General features: G+C 34.1%; 2 protein-coding genes across 2 annotated transcripts; both read left to right on the forward strand.

Moving 5' to 3' along the window:
* The first annotated feature begins 118 nt into the window (after window positions 1–118).
* LOC129285489 (uncharacterized) lies at window positions 119–1692 on the forward strand. Its single transcript, XM_054921228.1, has 6 exons — window positions 119–307; window positions 404–561; window positions 636–756; window positions 937–1017; window positions 1091–1132; window positions 1209–1692. The coding sequence occupies exons 2-6, from the start codon at window positions 407–409 to the stop codon at window positions 1653–1655; spliced, it is 846 nt and encodes a 281-aa protein (XP_054777203.1). The 5' UTR covers window positions 119–307; window positions 404–406; the 3' UTR covers window positions 1656–1692.
* A 1144-nt stretch (window positions 1693–2836) lies between these two features.
* Window positions 2837–4628, forward strand: LOC129285488 (uncharacterized). The gene is made up of 4 exons (XM_054921226.1): window positions 2837–2989; window positions 3087–3239; window positions 3375–3458; window positions 4488–4628. The coding sequence occupies exons 1-4, from the start codon at window positions 2854–2856 to the stop codon at window positions 4583–4585; spliced, it is 471 nt and encodes a 156-aa protein (XP_054777201.1). The 5' UTR covers window positions 2837–2853; the 3' UTR covers window positions 4586–4628.
* The last annotated feature ends 11396 nt before the right edge of the window (window positions 4629–16024 follow it).

A 16024-nucleotide genomic window follows, 5' to 3' on the forward strand; every position in this document is an offset into this window, starting at 1 on the left:
TTTAATAATTAATAATTTCATGAAAAAGTTAATAACTGTTCGAATTATGAAATTGCATTTACCATTTGTTTCAAAAGAATTAGATTTTTTAAATAAATTCTTTTAGAGAATACTTTAATTTAATTCAATTAGTAACTATTATTTTACATGTTGCATTGACCAATATGTTCAGGCTACATCAGACTCCCATCTCACATCCTTGGAGTTTTACCCAGATCATTGCACAGGACACAAGACTCTCCTCTGTTCGTTCAATAACAAACTTGGCAAAAGATTTCATATATCAGAGATTATTGCTTCCCAACAAGTTTGAACTTCAGTTACCAAATATTTATAATTGCCTATTTTGTTTTATTTGCCTATTATCTAATATATGTCTACAACAACCATCATGCACTCATAGGAGATGGAATTTGGTACCAAGGGAAGAATCTATAAGCTACAAACTGCCAATGGTTGGACATATGATGGTTGCAATTCGTGTACAACTAAACCAAGAGTTCGAAATGGTCAACTTTATTGCGGTGGATGTAAAACATATATAATTGAAATGGGTCCCAAGTAATTTGAAGCTCCTCCTCCATAGTATTCTCCTTATGCACATTACTATCACTAATCCACCATACTTTTCTCAGGTTTAGGGTTCACTACATTGTTGCTAATAACACGAGGGAGATATCTGTTGCTTTCTTTGATAGACACATGACAGAACTTTTGGATACAACTACTTCAACCCTCAAAGATGCACTGAAGCAGGTTCATGGAATACCGAAATGCTTATACACCTTGTCTATAATACTTTAAAATTATCATCTTGGCTTATTTTAAAGCTATTCATGACAAGATGATAGACCATAATCATTCCTCAGAGAACTACATAAATTGGTAGGAATAGAAATGCTGCTTAAACTAAAGCTAACAAAGTATAATATACAGTACAGGAACACAAGTCTCAAGGTCTCTCAATTTAGTCGAGATGAGGACGAACTAAAATCGTTCACTTATACAGATGAACAGGTCAGTGATCTATTTTGTCAACTTCAGATGCAATCTTTCCTTATATCATTCCTGATATTTTTTTCATTGCTAGGTTCTAAAACATAGTGACATGAAGGAGGCTTCACAGACACAAGTAATTCCCTTGCACTTGCATGCATTATGACTCTCCACTTACAAACCATTAACCTATGCTTATTATAATTCTACAGTCATGTCAGGTGTCCGACACAGATGCCATGCAAACAACTCCAGATACTTGTCCATCTATAGGGTTTACAAGTAAGGCTTTACCTATCTTAGACCTTGATTCCAATGACTTACCAATTGCAAACCTGTTCAACACACCTGCTTCTAAAGGTAAAAAAAGGGATTCATGTAAGACTTTGACCAATGACGGAGAACTTGTTGGTATATCAGAGATGAAAACTCCAAAGCTCTTGACAACCAAACCTGCCAGAATTATCAAAAAAAGAGAGAGACCTAGATCATTTGCAATTAACCAGTGTCATTATGTCTTGTGCATTTTCTGTTATGAGAATCATTGTTCAAGTTCTTCACAAACTATTATGTTCTTGAGTTCTAGAATTCCATGCTTTTTTTTATGTCACTTGTTTGTCAATCATGTTCCTTTTTGTGCAATTATGATCGTGCAATGACTTTGAAAGTTTCAGTTGCTATCTATTTCATAACCTTCTTGCTTGTATCAACAAAACGAAACTTCTGATGACCTTGAGTACTTGTTTATAAATTTGACTTTTGTCTTCGTTACTAAAAGATATTCAATTTATTTAGTTATTAATAAATTCAAAAATTCATACACAAATCATTTAACATCTTTTGTACTGACCTAAAGTTATTAAATAGCCAATTTTTAACTTTCATTATTTATCATGTTAATGACTTGAAGATTTTGTTTACAATGTGTACTGTCATACATTCAATTGTTTATTTCCTACATGTGATGAACAAATTTATTTCTTAATCAATTCATGACAACATTAATATATCGTTCAAAAATTTTCATAATTATTACATCAAATAATGCTTAAAGTGACATAACATGTTAGATCTTGCAAACCATGCAAGGATATATTTTTAACGATCAATTCATTAATGAAAATAATCTAAAATATAGTTCCTCATTTAATATTCTTTATCATTTAACTAGAATTTTATCATCTAATTATTTTGTCTATGAATTAATAATTACATACTAATCACATTAAGAAGCCAAAGCTGACTTCTTCATAAGTACAAAATTAAACATCCATGCATAAATTATGATTTTCATTAATGGTATAATTTGCTCTATAACGTGTAAATGACATGGAACGCAATTCATAGTCACTTTAATTTTGAAAGGTGATGTTCTCTCCAAATATGACATATTTACATATTTTACAGCACATTTGTCGGGATCAATTACATCATGGCAGTGCTTGTCCTCCTGCCTCAAACTCTAAAAATTGGTTCATGCCTTTTATCCTCCCGCCATGCAACTATTGCCATGTAAACTTTGACAGTTATAAAAACATATCAACCCACTGTCCACATTGTCAATGCCATCAGTCGCAACACTAAAGGTTCTCCTCCTATCATCCTCGTAAACTTCTTCCTCCATGTCTTCTATAGTCAAGAGCAAAAGGTTCTACTAATTGTAGCATCCCACAGAGTTATGCCTACAACATTCAATTGGGAAAGCAGAACAATCATTGGTCCATGAGAAAACTATACAAGTTCAACCATCATCAATGCCTATGAGATGTCCATTGCAAGACATTACTAATCACCAAGGTATGCTTTCTTCACAAGAGAATATATCAAACATCTACCTCTCCAATTAGCAAGTTATCAATGTTTTCCCTGACAAATAACTTAATATCCCATGATTTTCAAGGATTCCACTATGAGATACCCATTAGGCCAGTTAAAAGTGCAAGATTTCGAAAGCTATCAGAGCAATGTTCTTCGAACATTTGTGGAAGCCAAGGTCTTTTAATATGAGTTTAACTTTCCAAGGAAATGACCATCTTTTTAGTTTTATTCCTAATTGTCTTTTCTATCTTTATTTTCAACCTTCATGTTAGATATTATGGCTAACCATACGCAACCATCAGAAGCCATGCATTCCATATTGCAAGTAAATAGACAGGAGGAACACCAAAAGAACCAGGCAAAGATTCGTGCCAAGAATGTTACACGAAACCTCTATACTGCATTTGAATTCACAACAATACAAGGTACGCCATATTCCTACTACTCCATCCTAGAAATACATGGGTCTCAATTGCTTCCTTACAAAATATCTTTAATAATTAAGACATGCCCTTTATAACCAATATGTCTTTACTTTGAACTTGTGTATTTGAAATCAGGTTCCACGTCATCTGAATTGGACAGTGAAGGAAACGAAAGTAATACAGATAATGATGATAATACCAACATTCGTACTGATTCTGGTAACTTGACTAATAATAAATGGATCCCATTGATTTATCATAGCTGAACACACCTTGCCTTTTTTATATTTGTCTTCCCTATAGTTATTCCATCATTCAATATTATGTCCTAATGCTAAATCATCATTTGTTCCTAATATTTCTATCACGAAACCCACAATTTTGGTTTAAAGGCCATCTTAATTCTTTCCATTGTTGATAGAATGTTAATTTTTTATTTAAATAATATAAATGCTTGTACATATGGATTCTTTCTTTTCTTCTTTTCTATTGTATAGTCTGGGAAATTTTCAATGTTATCCTAACACTTTATTTTTCATTTCTTATTATATTGCTTAATTTATAATTTGTTATCATATTGCTAAAAGTTAGAGCTGTCAATTACAGCTGAGCCCATCGGGCCAGTCTTTATAAGCTCAAAAATAACTAGGGCCAAGCCCCTACTTTAAAAGGAAAAATGGTTATTCGGACTTAAAAGGGGCCCTTTTAAGCCCTTTTACTTTTGTTTAAAAAAATTATATTATAAAAAAGTAAAAGATTAAATATATAACCAAAAGAAATAAATATATTAGACTCATTCGTCCCTCCTTCATTCATTCATTAAGATTTAGCTAATAATGTTATCCAAGTTTAATTTTTATTGGTATTAATTTTAATATTACTATTTGATATTAAACCTGAATGTTTAAGTTTTTTATTTATTATGGTGTAAATTAATTTAAATTTATTTTTTTAAAATTAATTTTATGTATAATAACTTTTTTTAGGATTATCAAAATATTTTTTTGAATTTTAAATTGAAAAAAGCTAAAAAAAAGGGTTGAGACCTTGAAGGCCAGCCCTTCAGCCTTGAGGGCTAGGGCCAAGCCTTATAAAAAGAAACTCTGAAACATAATCACGCTTATTAGGGCTAGCCCATTTAAGCCTTGGCCCTTTAAGGGTTGCCTTTTAAGGCCGAGCTGGCTGTAATTGACAGCTATACTAAAAGTAACAATCAAAATTTTATTTGATTTACACTTTCTTTTATAGGTTACATAGATGAGGGGGATGCAATTCATGAATGCATTTATTTTCATGGACTACTATGGTTAAACGAAAGAGTCTGTAGACTCTCTTCTTCCAACTAACCTATTTTCTCTCTCTGTTGCTGTCATGGAAAAATTAAGCTACCGCCTGTCAAAGACCCTCCTCCTTTGTTTCATAGCTTGTATCTAGACAAAAAGTCAAAATTGTCAAAGAACTTCCTTTCTAATATCAGGCAATACAATAATATGTTTTCTTTTACATCTATAAGGGCAAAATACATCACTCAATCAACTCTGGCGGTGGTCCTTATGCATTCATCTTGTCTGGCCAAAATTATTATCGTATCAAAAGTTTGCTACCATTAAAAGGATCAACACCTGTGTACTCCCAGCTTTATATTTATGATAGAGAAAATGAAATATCAAATCGTATATTAGCAGTGAGGTAAGTTAATTAATATTTGTTATGCAAAATTGGCAAATGATTTCTTTTTCTACTTGAGCTGTCTCGTAATCTAATATACACATTACCTAAATGAATAGGCAATATGATGCATCGTTAGTTCTTGATCCTCTTATTGTTAATGAAATCAGAGCTTGCTTGGACCAAGTCAACCCTTATGCAAAGAAATATAGGTTGGCTTCTCAAATTTTGAGAACCAATCCACAGATTTATTTGAAATTATGCTTATTAAGAACTAGATCAACTGACAAGAGGATCTACAACTTGCCTATCACATCAGAGGTTGCAGCATTAATTGTAGGTGATTTTGATAGCTCATTCTATAAAAGATACATCATTGTTGAGAAAACCTCTGGCAAACTTAAATGAATTAACGAGCTTCACTATGCATACCTTCCTTTGTAATATCCATTACTCTTTTTTGATAGCACTGGAGGATATGATTCTAAAGTTGAACACAACTATCAAGTAACAGAACCTCCCTAAAATATAAAAACATTGATCATCAGGGAGTATTTAGCATACAAGTTATTGGATAGAACAGATGAGATATCATTGTTACTTCATGCAAAACAGCTCTTGTAACAATTTATTGTTGATGGTTATACTATGATGGAAGCACAACGCCTCGACTACATTAGAAACTATCAAACAGAATTAAGAGCTAATCTTTATCAAGGATTATCTGATGTAATTATGAGAGAAGAAACAGATGCTTCGTCAACTGGGAAAAGGATCATACTGCTATCTTCTTTTACTGGTGGTGCAAGATACATGATACAAAATTTTTAAGATGCCATGGCCATATGTCGCTGGGCAGGCTATCTAGCTTTTTTTTTACTTTCACATGTAATCCTGCATAGCCTGAAATTCAAAGATTCTGCTCCAATAAGTCTTTAAATGCACCTAATAGACCAGAATATTCTATGCCTGTGTCTTTAAATTAAAGCCAAAAGCACTATTAAAAGTTGTGAAAGAAAAGGAAATCTTTGGCCCCGTCCGCGTAGGTAACGATTCTAAACTTTCAAACCAGTTCTATTTATCCCATCCAATTAATATCCAACAACCCTTTATTGACATTATAGAAATTGATTTTTTCCATAGATCATTTCCTTTTCAATATGATCTTTAATCCTTACATGGAAATCTTGTAACCTTGCAAAGATATATGTCATAAGCGTGGATTGCCACATGCTCATATCCTATTATTTCTCGAACATCAATTCAAAATAACAACAACTGAAGATCTTGATGAAAAAATCTCTGCCGAGATCCCAAACAAAGATGAGTATCCTGTACTATACGAATTGGTCAAGAATCACATATTACATGGTCCTTGTGGACATGCAAATAGAAATTCACCTTGCATGAGCGAAGGAAAATGTGGTAAGTTTTTTCCTAAGAAATTTGTTGACCATTCAGTTATTGATGATAATGGCTACCCAAATTATAGAAGATGGAATGATAGTCGAACAATTAAGAAGAAAGGCAGTCAATTGGATAATCATTATGTTGTTCCCTACAATCCAACATTGTTAAAGTTATTCCAAGCACATTTGGATGTTGAAAAAACCAACCAGTCAAGTTTGATCAGATATTTATTCAAATACATTAGCAAGGATAGTGACTGAGTCATTGTAGGCATTTATGGCAATGATCAAAGGAATCCAAAAGCTTTATTTGATGAGATTAAACATTATTATGACTTCAGGTATATATCTTCTTGTGAAGCAGCTTGGTGAATTTTCTCATTTGAAAATCACCACCACTTTCCTTCTGTTGAAAGATTAAGTTTCCACCTTTCAAATCAAAACTTAGTAATATACAAAGGGAAACAAAAGGTTAGCAACCTCTTGAACAAATCAAGAGTCAAGGAATCTTAGTTCTTAGCCTGGATGAAATGCAATGAATTAGATGCTCAAGCAAGAAAACTTACTTACATTGAATTCCCACACAAGTATGTCTTCATTCGCAAGGAGAAGGAATGGACTAAAAGAAAAGGAGGTTTTGCTATTGGCAGGATTACTCATGTGACACCATCATCAGGGAAATTATATTATCTTCAAGTTCTGCTAACAAAAGTTAAGGGTCCAATATCATTTGAGCAAATTAGGACTGTGGAAGGTATTGTGCATCCAACTTTCAGGGCTGCATGTTTGCACTTGGCCTTCTAGACGATGATCAAGAGTATATTGATGCTATTATAGAAGCATAATTTTGGGCAAGTGGTCCATACCTACGAAAATTCTTTGTAAGCATGTTGTTTTCTCATTGCATCTCTGATCATCAACATGTTTAGGAGAAGACAACTTTATGTTGCTCTTTCACAAGTCAAATCAATTGCAGGCTTAAAGATACTCATTCTTGATTCTAACAAGAAACCGAAAACAACAACGACCAATGTCATTTGTAGGGAGGTCTTCCAAAACATTAATTGATGTGAAACAACTTTTGTCCTCATCATTGTATTTAGGCATGAGAAGCTAAGGCTTAATGCCTTGCAAAATGTAACTCACACACAATTTTACCTGCCTTTATGCATTTTGGTTAAAGTTAATACTAATTTCATATTATTATTAAGAAATCCTTTATTGCTTATAGAACTATTAACCCTTCCCATTATTATTTTGGAAAAATATTCCAGTTTCTTGTATTTCATTCATTATTATTACTCTTGCAAAAATTATTTCAACCTAAGACATATATTAATCATTTTAACTTAACGAAAGTAATGTTTATTCACAAAAGATTAATGTAAATAATTGCCAATTATATGAACATAATTACGTTCTGAATATTTACCTATAATGAAGTTATAAAAATAATTGTCCACCATTTGCAAATTTGCAATTACATAAATACCATTAAATAAAATTGCACTTCAATGGAATGCCAAAATATGTAACAGATATTAGAATATATAATATGGATATTTTCCAAATAAATTAATTCAAATGACTCTTTCCCCCATTGCCATTGAACCTCCCATACCTTTACATCAAATAACAATAACATTCAAGGTTTTTTAGTCATCAATTAATATTTTATAAATTGTCATATTTTATTTTTTATTAATATTTATATTTTTTTCTCCAACATCAACATTTATATTTAGTTTAAATTTTGCCCCCTGTAATTAATTTTTTTGAGTCCACCATTGCAAATATCTTTATTAATATTTATAATTTTTTTCACTTCAAATTAACGAGCAATATCTTTAGTTCAATAAAAATTAATGCATGTCAAGAACAAATCAAAGTACATGTTGTACTTTAAGTATTGACAAAACAAGAGCTTACAGGAAGGAAATCATGTTACACTAAGTAATATTATCATAAAGGTCAACAACCATATATGTTACAAGCATATCTATATAGGTAATAGGCACACAAATCTTTGTATGGCAAAATCATCCAGAAGACCACTATGCCATACAAAAAAAAAATATGCACTGTCAGTTTTGATGAGAAACTTAGCACTCTGGAAGCTAGTAAACTCGATTCAAGCTTAAACATAATCTACACAACTAACATTTGCGTCGCCAGTCAGCATCATAAATAATTAATACTTCCACTTGTGTATAAAAATTACATGACACTTAACAATACAAACATAAGGAAAGAAATTTGGATAACTATCACCTAGCGTTAATAAATGTAACGTACATACATTGTATCAAACTATGTAATCTTCATTTATTATGGTTCAGGAAAAACTTTGGAACAGACTATTCAGCCCAGGCGATCCAAACAAGCGGTGATGCAAGGCACTACTTTACTGGCATTGATGGTGTGTGCAGGAGTAGTCCAGAAACTGATACTCGCCCTAAATAGTCACACCACTGCATGACACCATCACATTTCAAATATCGAACTTATATCACCAATAAACATGCTTACATGTCATGGAGTTTGCTATAAATAGCACGACCATCCTAATATATCATCACTAATCAAACTATTAAGAAAAGAAAGAAACCTCTGCCAAACTTGTTTCAGATGGCTTTGATGGGATTTACTCCAATAAACGAGCTGCATGCTGGAGTCAAGGGGGGATGCATTTGCATTAGGGTTCTATGACAGTTCAATCATACTTACACCCATGCCGGACATACGTGGTATGGCACATTTTGCAAGCAAAAGTCTTTTGACTTCATCATCATCGACCACCGTGTAAGAATGATTTTTCATGGACCACAATGCAAAAAAATTAAACTCAACATATACTACTCTAAATTTAAAATGCTACTCGTCAGTGTAACGATATCCTTTTTCAGTCACCTTCACTCTGTTTTACATGTCATTAAGCAAGGGGTAAGGATGAGAGTTGTTATTACTGCTGACCAACATATTGACAGATTCATGAACCTTATTAAAAAAGGAAAGTGTTACATTATCACCAACTACCAGTTTACATATTGGGATAATGAAATCCACTAAAAGCACCAACTGCGATTTGGCCTAAAAATAGAGGTGGAGGAATGTCATCTACCACTTCCAAGGATTTCATTCCACTTCATGAACATAATCTTCCTGAAACGTACCTTAGAGCTGGAAAAGTTCATGTCCTTTATTCCAAAGTTTCCATTTTTATGAAGATGAGGTTAAAAATATCTTTAACTTATTTGACGTCATCCTACTTTCATATAGATGTGTACGGTACTGTCATCCAAGAGAGTCCAATAAATTATATATGGATCGAGGGTGACTTGATTGAAGGACTACCTATCATGATACAAAGTGCTCAGTAAGGCTTTTACTTACAAGAACATCTGCCACCACAACTAAACTTCAATATACAAGTACGTTACCTTCTTTTCCATGTAGGCAAGAAAAGATCAATTATTTCTTATATAGCGAGACTGCTCTATTGGCCCAGCAAGATTTTAATCATTTGAAGAACTCTAAGGACTGTGTGGTTCTTATCATGTTTGTCATAGAAGGGCTTCGTTCAGGTTTAACACATAATTTCAAAGATTCAATAATAACAATGCAACTTTATAATAACACTTTCATCAATATTTTACTTCCACGATGCAGGTATTCCCATCATTATGAATTTCTCCAAGGCCATAATAGTTGTCTTTAATCCAATGATGCCTGAGTTCATGGAGTACAAGAGAACTCTCCTAGCATCATCAACCTCAATGACTTGAATGCGAGTCTAAGACCATATCTTTTAGAAAGTTTCAACATTTCTATCTATATAATGCTGAATATATTATCTTCTATGCTTATAAATGACTATATAACTGTGAACTACCTACTCTTATCGCCGACTACGCAGGGTCCTCACATCATCCTCTATAATAAAATATGAATGATATTATTAGCATATTACATTAACCGTCTCTTTCATTTTTTTACTGCATCGCCTGGGATCAGCCCTTCTGAAAGCTTTATTAATTACACATGCATGTGGAAAGCCAAAACAAAGTCACACAAGTAATAAAAACAAAATATTTTAAATATAACCATGTTAACGTTTGCACGATTACGTTCAACGTAATGTTTTTACAGAATATCTAGCATGCCTTCAAAGAATAGATCCAACCTACCCAATGTCGATACTACAGTAGTATACAACGCTAGACATTAATTACTTCCATTTTGAGCCAAACACCTAATGAATTCACTAGTCATCATGCAATAAGTGGCCAAGCAATAAATAAATCTATCCACTCAAACCACTCGACAAGTCAATTACTTAACTAAAATAACAACCCCCCACGTATGAATGGGACAAAAATGGATTATTACTTACATCCCCTAACTCAAAAGAACCTATCATAACATCCTTACACATGTTCTCCAGCCATGACAAAGAACCCAGCAATTAAGGGCTGACAAAAAATATCAATGAAGTCCAAACAGAGCATCTCAAATGGCCCAAGTATAGCCCAACCTCATAACTAAAATCAGAATCTCTAAATTGCAAACGAATATAGACAAGTTTTTTTTAAAAAAATAATTGAACAGGCCTTACATCATTAGTAAAAGTCAACATAATGCATCCCCATCGTATACTAACCCATCCCAACTTAACCATCACCATAACTAATAGAGAATATCACAAAGAATCATTTTAACAATATCATATTAACTAAAAGATAGGTACACAGGACCTTACTATTTTTTCACCTAATCGTGCAACGCACGAGTGGATTGCTAGTTTTATTCAAAGTAAGTTCCAAGACATTTTAAAATACCAATTAAGTCCTCCGGTCCTTAAGTAGCATTTTAATATAATGAGAAATGATCAAAACACCCTTATTTGACTGATAAAAATTTGAGATTTCTCATTCTCTACTCTATCCTACCCTGCAATTACTTGTCTGTTGTCTCTTTCCTGCCCTATTCGTCATCTCTTTCCTGCCTCATTGCAAGCGAGAAAAGATCTTTATCATCTCTTCCTTGAATTGTCTAGTAAAGCTGTCTGTCATCTCTATTCTAGTCCTGTTTGATATCTCTTCTCTGCCTTAAGTGATCACTTGCTTAGGTCATTAGTCTGTAATCTGTTTTGGTCATTAATCTTTGATGGGTGTGATGCATTTGCCTCGCTGAAGAGTTTGATCCTTATCAACATTCACCATTTCGATTATGCAGAAATTGCTTTTTCTTTAATTTTTTCCCTGAGTATCTTAGCTGAAGGTGGACTATGTAGTTTGTACAAGTGAGGACATGCTCAAATGAATTTTAAGTTTAAAGTTATACATTGTACCCAATCAATCAAGTTTGCAACTTTGTAACTTTCTAATTTGTTTTCACAATTTTATTCTCAACTTCTAATATTGAAATGTATTTGTAATATTCAAGTTATACATTGTACCCAATCAATCAAGTTGCCAAGCAACTTAGGTACCCAATTTTGCAACTATCTCGAGACAAATTTGCTACTACTTGTCAAAATTTTGGATGGGAGAATTATTGAATTCTTAAGAAAGTTATTGTTCTAGGACAACGCTCCAGTAATTTGTAATTCAAACACTAAATTTTGCAACTTTCTTATGAATAATTTGCAACTCCTTTTCAAAATTTTGGATTGAAAAACTATTGAATTCTTAAAAAATTTATTATTTTAGGACAACACTCCAGTAATTTGCAACTAAGGCACCAAATTTTGCAACTTCTTTTCAAAATTTTGGGTGGAAAAACTATTGAATTCTCAAAGTTATTATTCTAGGACAACTCTCCAGTAATTTGCAATTGAGACACCAGATTTTACAGCTTTCTTACAAATAATTTGCAATTTCTTCTCAAAATTTTAAGTGGAAGAACTATTGAATTCTTGAACTTACAAAGCTACAAAATTATTTTAAGACATAGCTCCAGTAATTTGTAATTGACATACCAAATTTCGCAACTTCTTTATAAATAATTTGCAACTCCTTCTCAAAATTTTAGGTGGAATAACTTTTGAATTCTTGAACTTGCAAAGCTACCAAATTATTTTAGAACAATGCTCCAATAATTTGCAACTAACATAATAAATTTTGCAACTTCATTACGAATAATTTACAACTCCTCAAAATGTTAGGTGAATAACTTTTGAATTCTTGAACTTGTAAAGCTACTAAATTACTTTAGAACATGGCTCCAGTAATTTGCAACTAATGTACTAAATTTTGCAACTGCCTTATGAATAATTTGCAACTCTTTCTCAAAATTTTAGGTAGAATAACTTTTGAATTCTTAAACTTGTAAAGCTACTAAATTATTTTAGGATATGGCTCCAGTAATTTGCAACTAACATACTAAATTTTGCAACTTCCTTACGAATAATTTACAACTCATTCTCAAAATTTTGGGTGAAATAACTTTTAAATTTTTAAACTTGAAAAGCTACCAAATTATTTTAGCACTTGGCATTCATAGCCTGCTAATAGGTGGCCCCAATATTTTTCAAATCGAATGGCATGACTACCCATTCAAATATCCTAATAGAGCCCGGGTACTTAAAAGCAGTTTTATGAATGTCCTCTTTTACAATAAATATCTGATTATATCTTGAGAAGCAATCCATAAATGATAATAAAGCATTTCCATCCCTAGCATCTATCAACCTGTCTGTAATAGGCATTGCATACACGTCTTTAGGTGTGGTCGAGTTACGTTTTAGAAATCTACATAAACTCATAGCTTTCCATTTTTCTTGATTACTGAGACTATATTTGAGAGCCACTGGACATACCTACAAGGCATTATAAATTCAGCCCATAGAAGGCATTTGATCTCCTCCTTTACTCATAGCTCTACTTCAATTGACATTCTCCTGGTGAGTTGTTGATACGGTTTGTAATTCGGCTTTATAGGAAGCCTGTGTTCAACTAATTGTCTCACCAACCCTAGCATTTCATCATAGTCCCACGTGAAGCAATCCTTAAACTCCTACAGCACTTGCTTGATGGCTTTCTATTGCTTTTTATTTAACAGTGAACTAATGAAAGTGATCCTCGACTCCTCTGGGGATCTGAGGTTTACTTTTTCCAGCAGGTCCTAAACCTCTGGGGCTATGTCTTTGAACTTTAGAGGTGTAGGGTCCAGCTCATACAGTTGTGTTACTCTCTGGGTTTCATCTTCATATGCAACTTTGGTCCCAAAGGTTTTGGGTCCGTAGTCTTCCAGTCTCTCTTGCATGTTGTACAACCATAGTTTTTGGATGGGCACGATTGTTACAGCCTTTCTTTTTTCTACTTCAATCATCCATCAGTTCTATAATAGGTCTACGCCTCTGTGATGCTAAAGGCTCTATAGCATTTGTGGTTGTTTTGCATGAAAGGACTCTATTTGGATCCTCCTATGCCCTTCGAGATGTGAATGGGCCCACATCAGCGTCGTAATACCTTGCATTCATAAAGTCAGTGACAGTTGTGAATGGTTTATCTTTAGCCCAAACTACTTCCCTTTTTCACATGAGAAGCATCTGGTGTAATGAGGAAGGTACGCACTCGTTGGCATGGATCCAGTCCTGACTTAAGAGGGCCTGATACTATGCTATTGTGCTTATTACAAAAAAGGTTGACGAAGAAGATTTGATCCTGACATCAACTTGTAATGGTAATACACCAAGGACCTTAGAGATAATCCCAGTAAATCCTACAGACACCTTAGTTGGCATCATATCTTACTCCTCTCGCCCCATCTTGAGTATCATATAGGCTGGCAGTATATTTACCACCGAGCCATTATCCACTAGAACCCTAGTCATTGGCTTCTTGTCGAAGTGTGCCTTAATGTATAAAGGCTTCAGATGATGGGTCATCTTAACACTTAGTTATCCTAGGACAACGCATTTCGGCTTTCCTTCTACAGCTTGTAAAGTAATTTGGCAGACGGGCTCTACAGCCTTCTCTTTCTACATCTATGCTTTTACTGGTTCATAGTTTTCCTCTTCCCTAGGCTCCATCGGGCAATATTGATATGGGCCCGTGTATGTCGGCCCTAAGGAGTTTTGATTATACTAGTCCTAGATCCTACTGATGGAAGACTGAAACTAAGAAGGAAGTATTAATAAAACCATGCAGCAGAGATTAAGAGGTATCTCTCCAATATGAATGATCCCAGTACACTGATTTTCATTTTTACTCCCCTTGTCCTCATCCTCATAGACTTCCTTCTGAATTTGTTAGCTTCTTGCACGTCAGAGCCCTCTTGTACCTTAGTCTTTTGCTGCTTGAGGTATCTCTATGTAGCCCATTTTCACTGAAGATGTCATTTCTGAGTTCTGGTTAAGGTAGCTAGGAATTTCTTGTGTCTTACGACTCTCCATTTTAGAGGCGGTATGTTACTAGGTGGTGTAACAAACCTGCTCGAGCTCTTTACAACTTTTAGTTTTGAAGAAAGCTCTGTTATTCTTTTTGATGGTATTAATAATGTTAAAGGTAGGCCATTAAGGCCTACATTCTAACTCGTCAGTGTCCTTATAAATGGTTCACCTGCTCCTGACGGTGTTGAGTATTTAATGAAGAAGTCGAATTTGCCAAACGACTCTCCCAAACTATCCCAGACCACGTTAGATCCATCTGGCTCTATCATCAACAATCCTCCCTGGCCAATATCCCATTTTGAGGGTCATTTATTATTCTTCTTTACATTTTGCTAGTTGTCAATTTCTGAGCTACCCGCGATTTCTCTCAAGCTGTCCCAAACTACCTTAGAGTTATTCAAGCTTCTTAGGTTTTTCCCTTCCAGGCCAACATCCTACTTTGAAGATTTATTCTTTTTGGACCGACATGTAGGTTCCTCCAGGTAGTCCCACACTACTCTTAAGCTCTCTTGAGCTACTTTCTCCCTGTTCCAGACATTCTAGAGCCTTCCATCTTTTTGTTTACTATCATTTCTACTGGTCCATTGTCTACCGGAGTTTATCTCTATCATGTTGACTACGGTAAATGGTGGAAATGAGTCCTCGTCTACAACCATGGATTCCTCTTTAGGAAAATTGAGAACCCCCTTATTGATCTGGTCTTGGATGACGTTCTTAAAGTCCCAACAGGCCTTGGTGTTATAACTCCATGAGTGATAGTACTTACAGTATTCCTTCCCTCTCTGCTCTTCTTTTGAAGGAATTTTATGATCAACGGGCAGGGAGATGAAGTTTTCTTTGAGGAGGAAATTGAAGATCTCTGTTTTAGTGGAATTGATGGTATCAAAGGTGTACTGTATGATATTTGATTTTTTAGGAATCTTTCTGGCCTTCTTATCAGGGTTAGGCATGTGTAGTTGCCAACATTTTTTAGTTCTAGTACTGCCACATCAAGGTCACCGAAGTAGGTTCCTGTTGTAGTCCACCAATAATGATCCTCTTATTTAAGCAGGTCCTTATATCCCCAAACTTTGCCCGTGAGCTTGTAGAAATATCATAGTTTCATCCCTTAAAATTTCTTTTGAAGCTTTATATCCAGTCCTGCTTATGCTAGCTTGACAAATTTAATTTTTAGAAGTCATACATGGCACCTGCTCCTCAGTGGTTTGAACCTTACCAAGTATTAATTGGTCATCTCCCTAGCTTATTGGGTGAGTTTGTAGAGTTTTACTATGCTAACCTCTTACTCTGCCTTATAGAACTATATATGGAAC

Source organism: Prosopis cineraria, unplaced genomic scaffold (assembly GCF_029017545.1).
Source record: "Prosopis cineraria cultivar Desert tree isolate PC_DT_omini unplaced genomic scaffold, ASM2901754v1 PC11, whole genome shotgun sequence".
NCBI lineage: Eukaryota > Viridiplantae > Streptophyta > Magnoliopsida > Fabales > Fabaceae > Prosopis > Prosopis cineraria.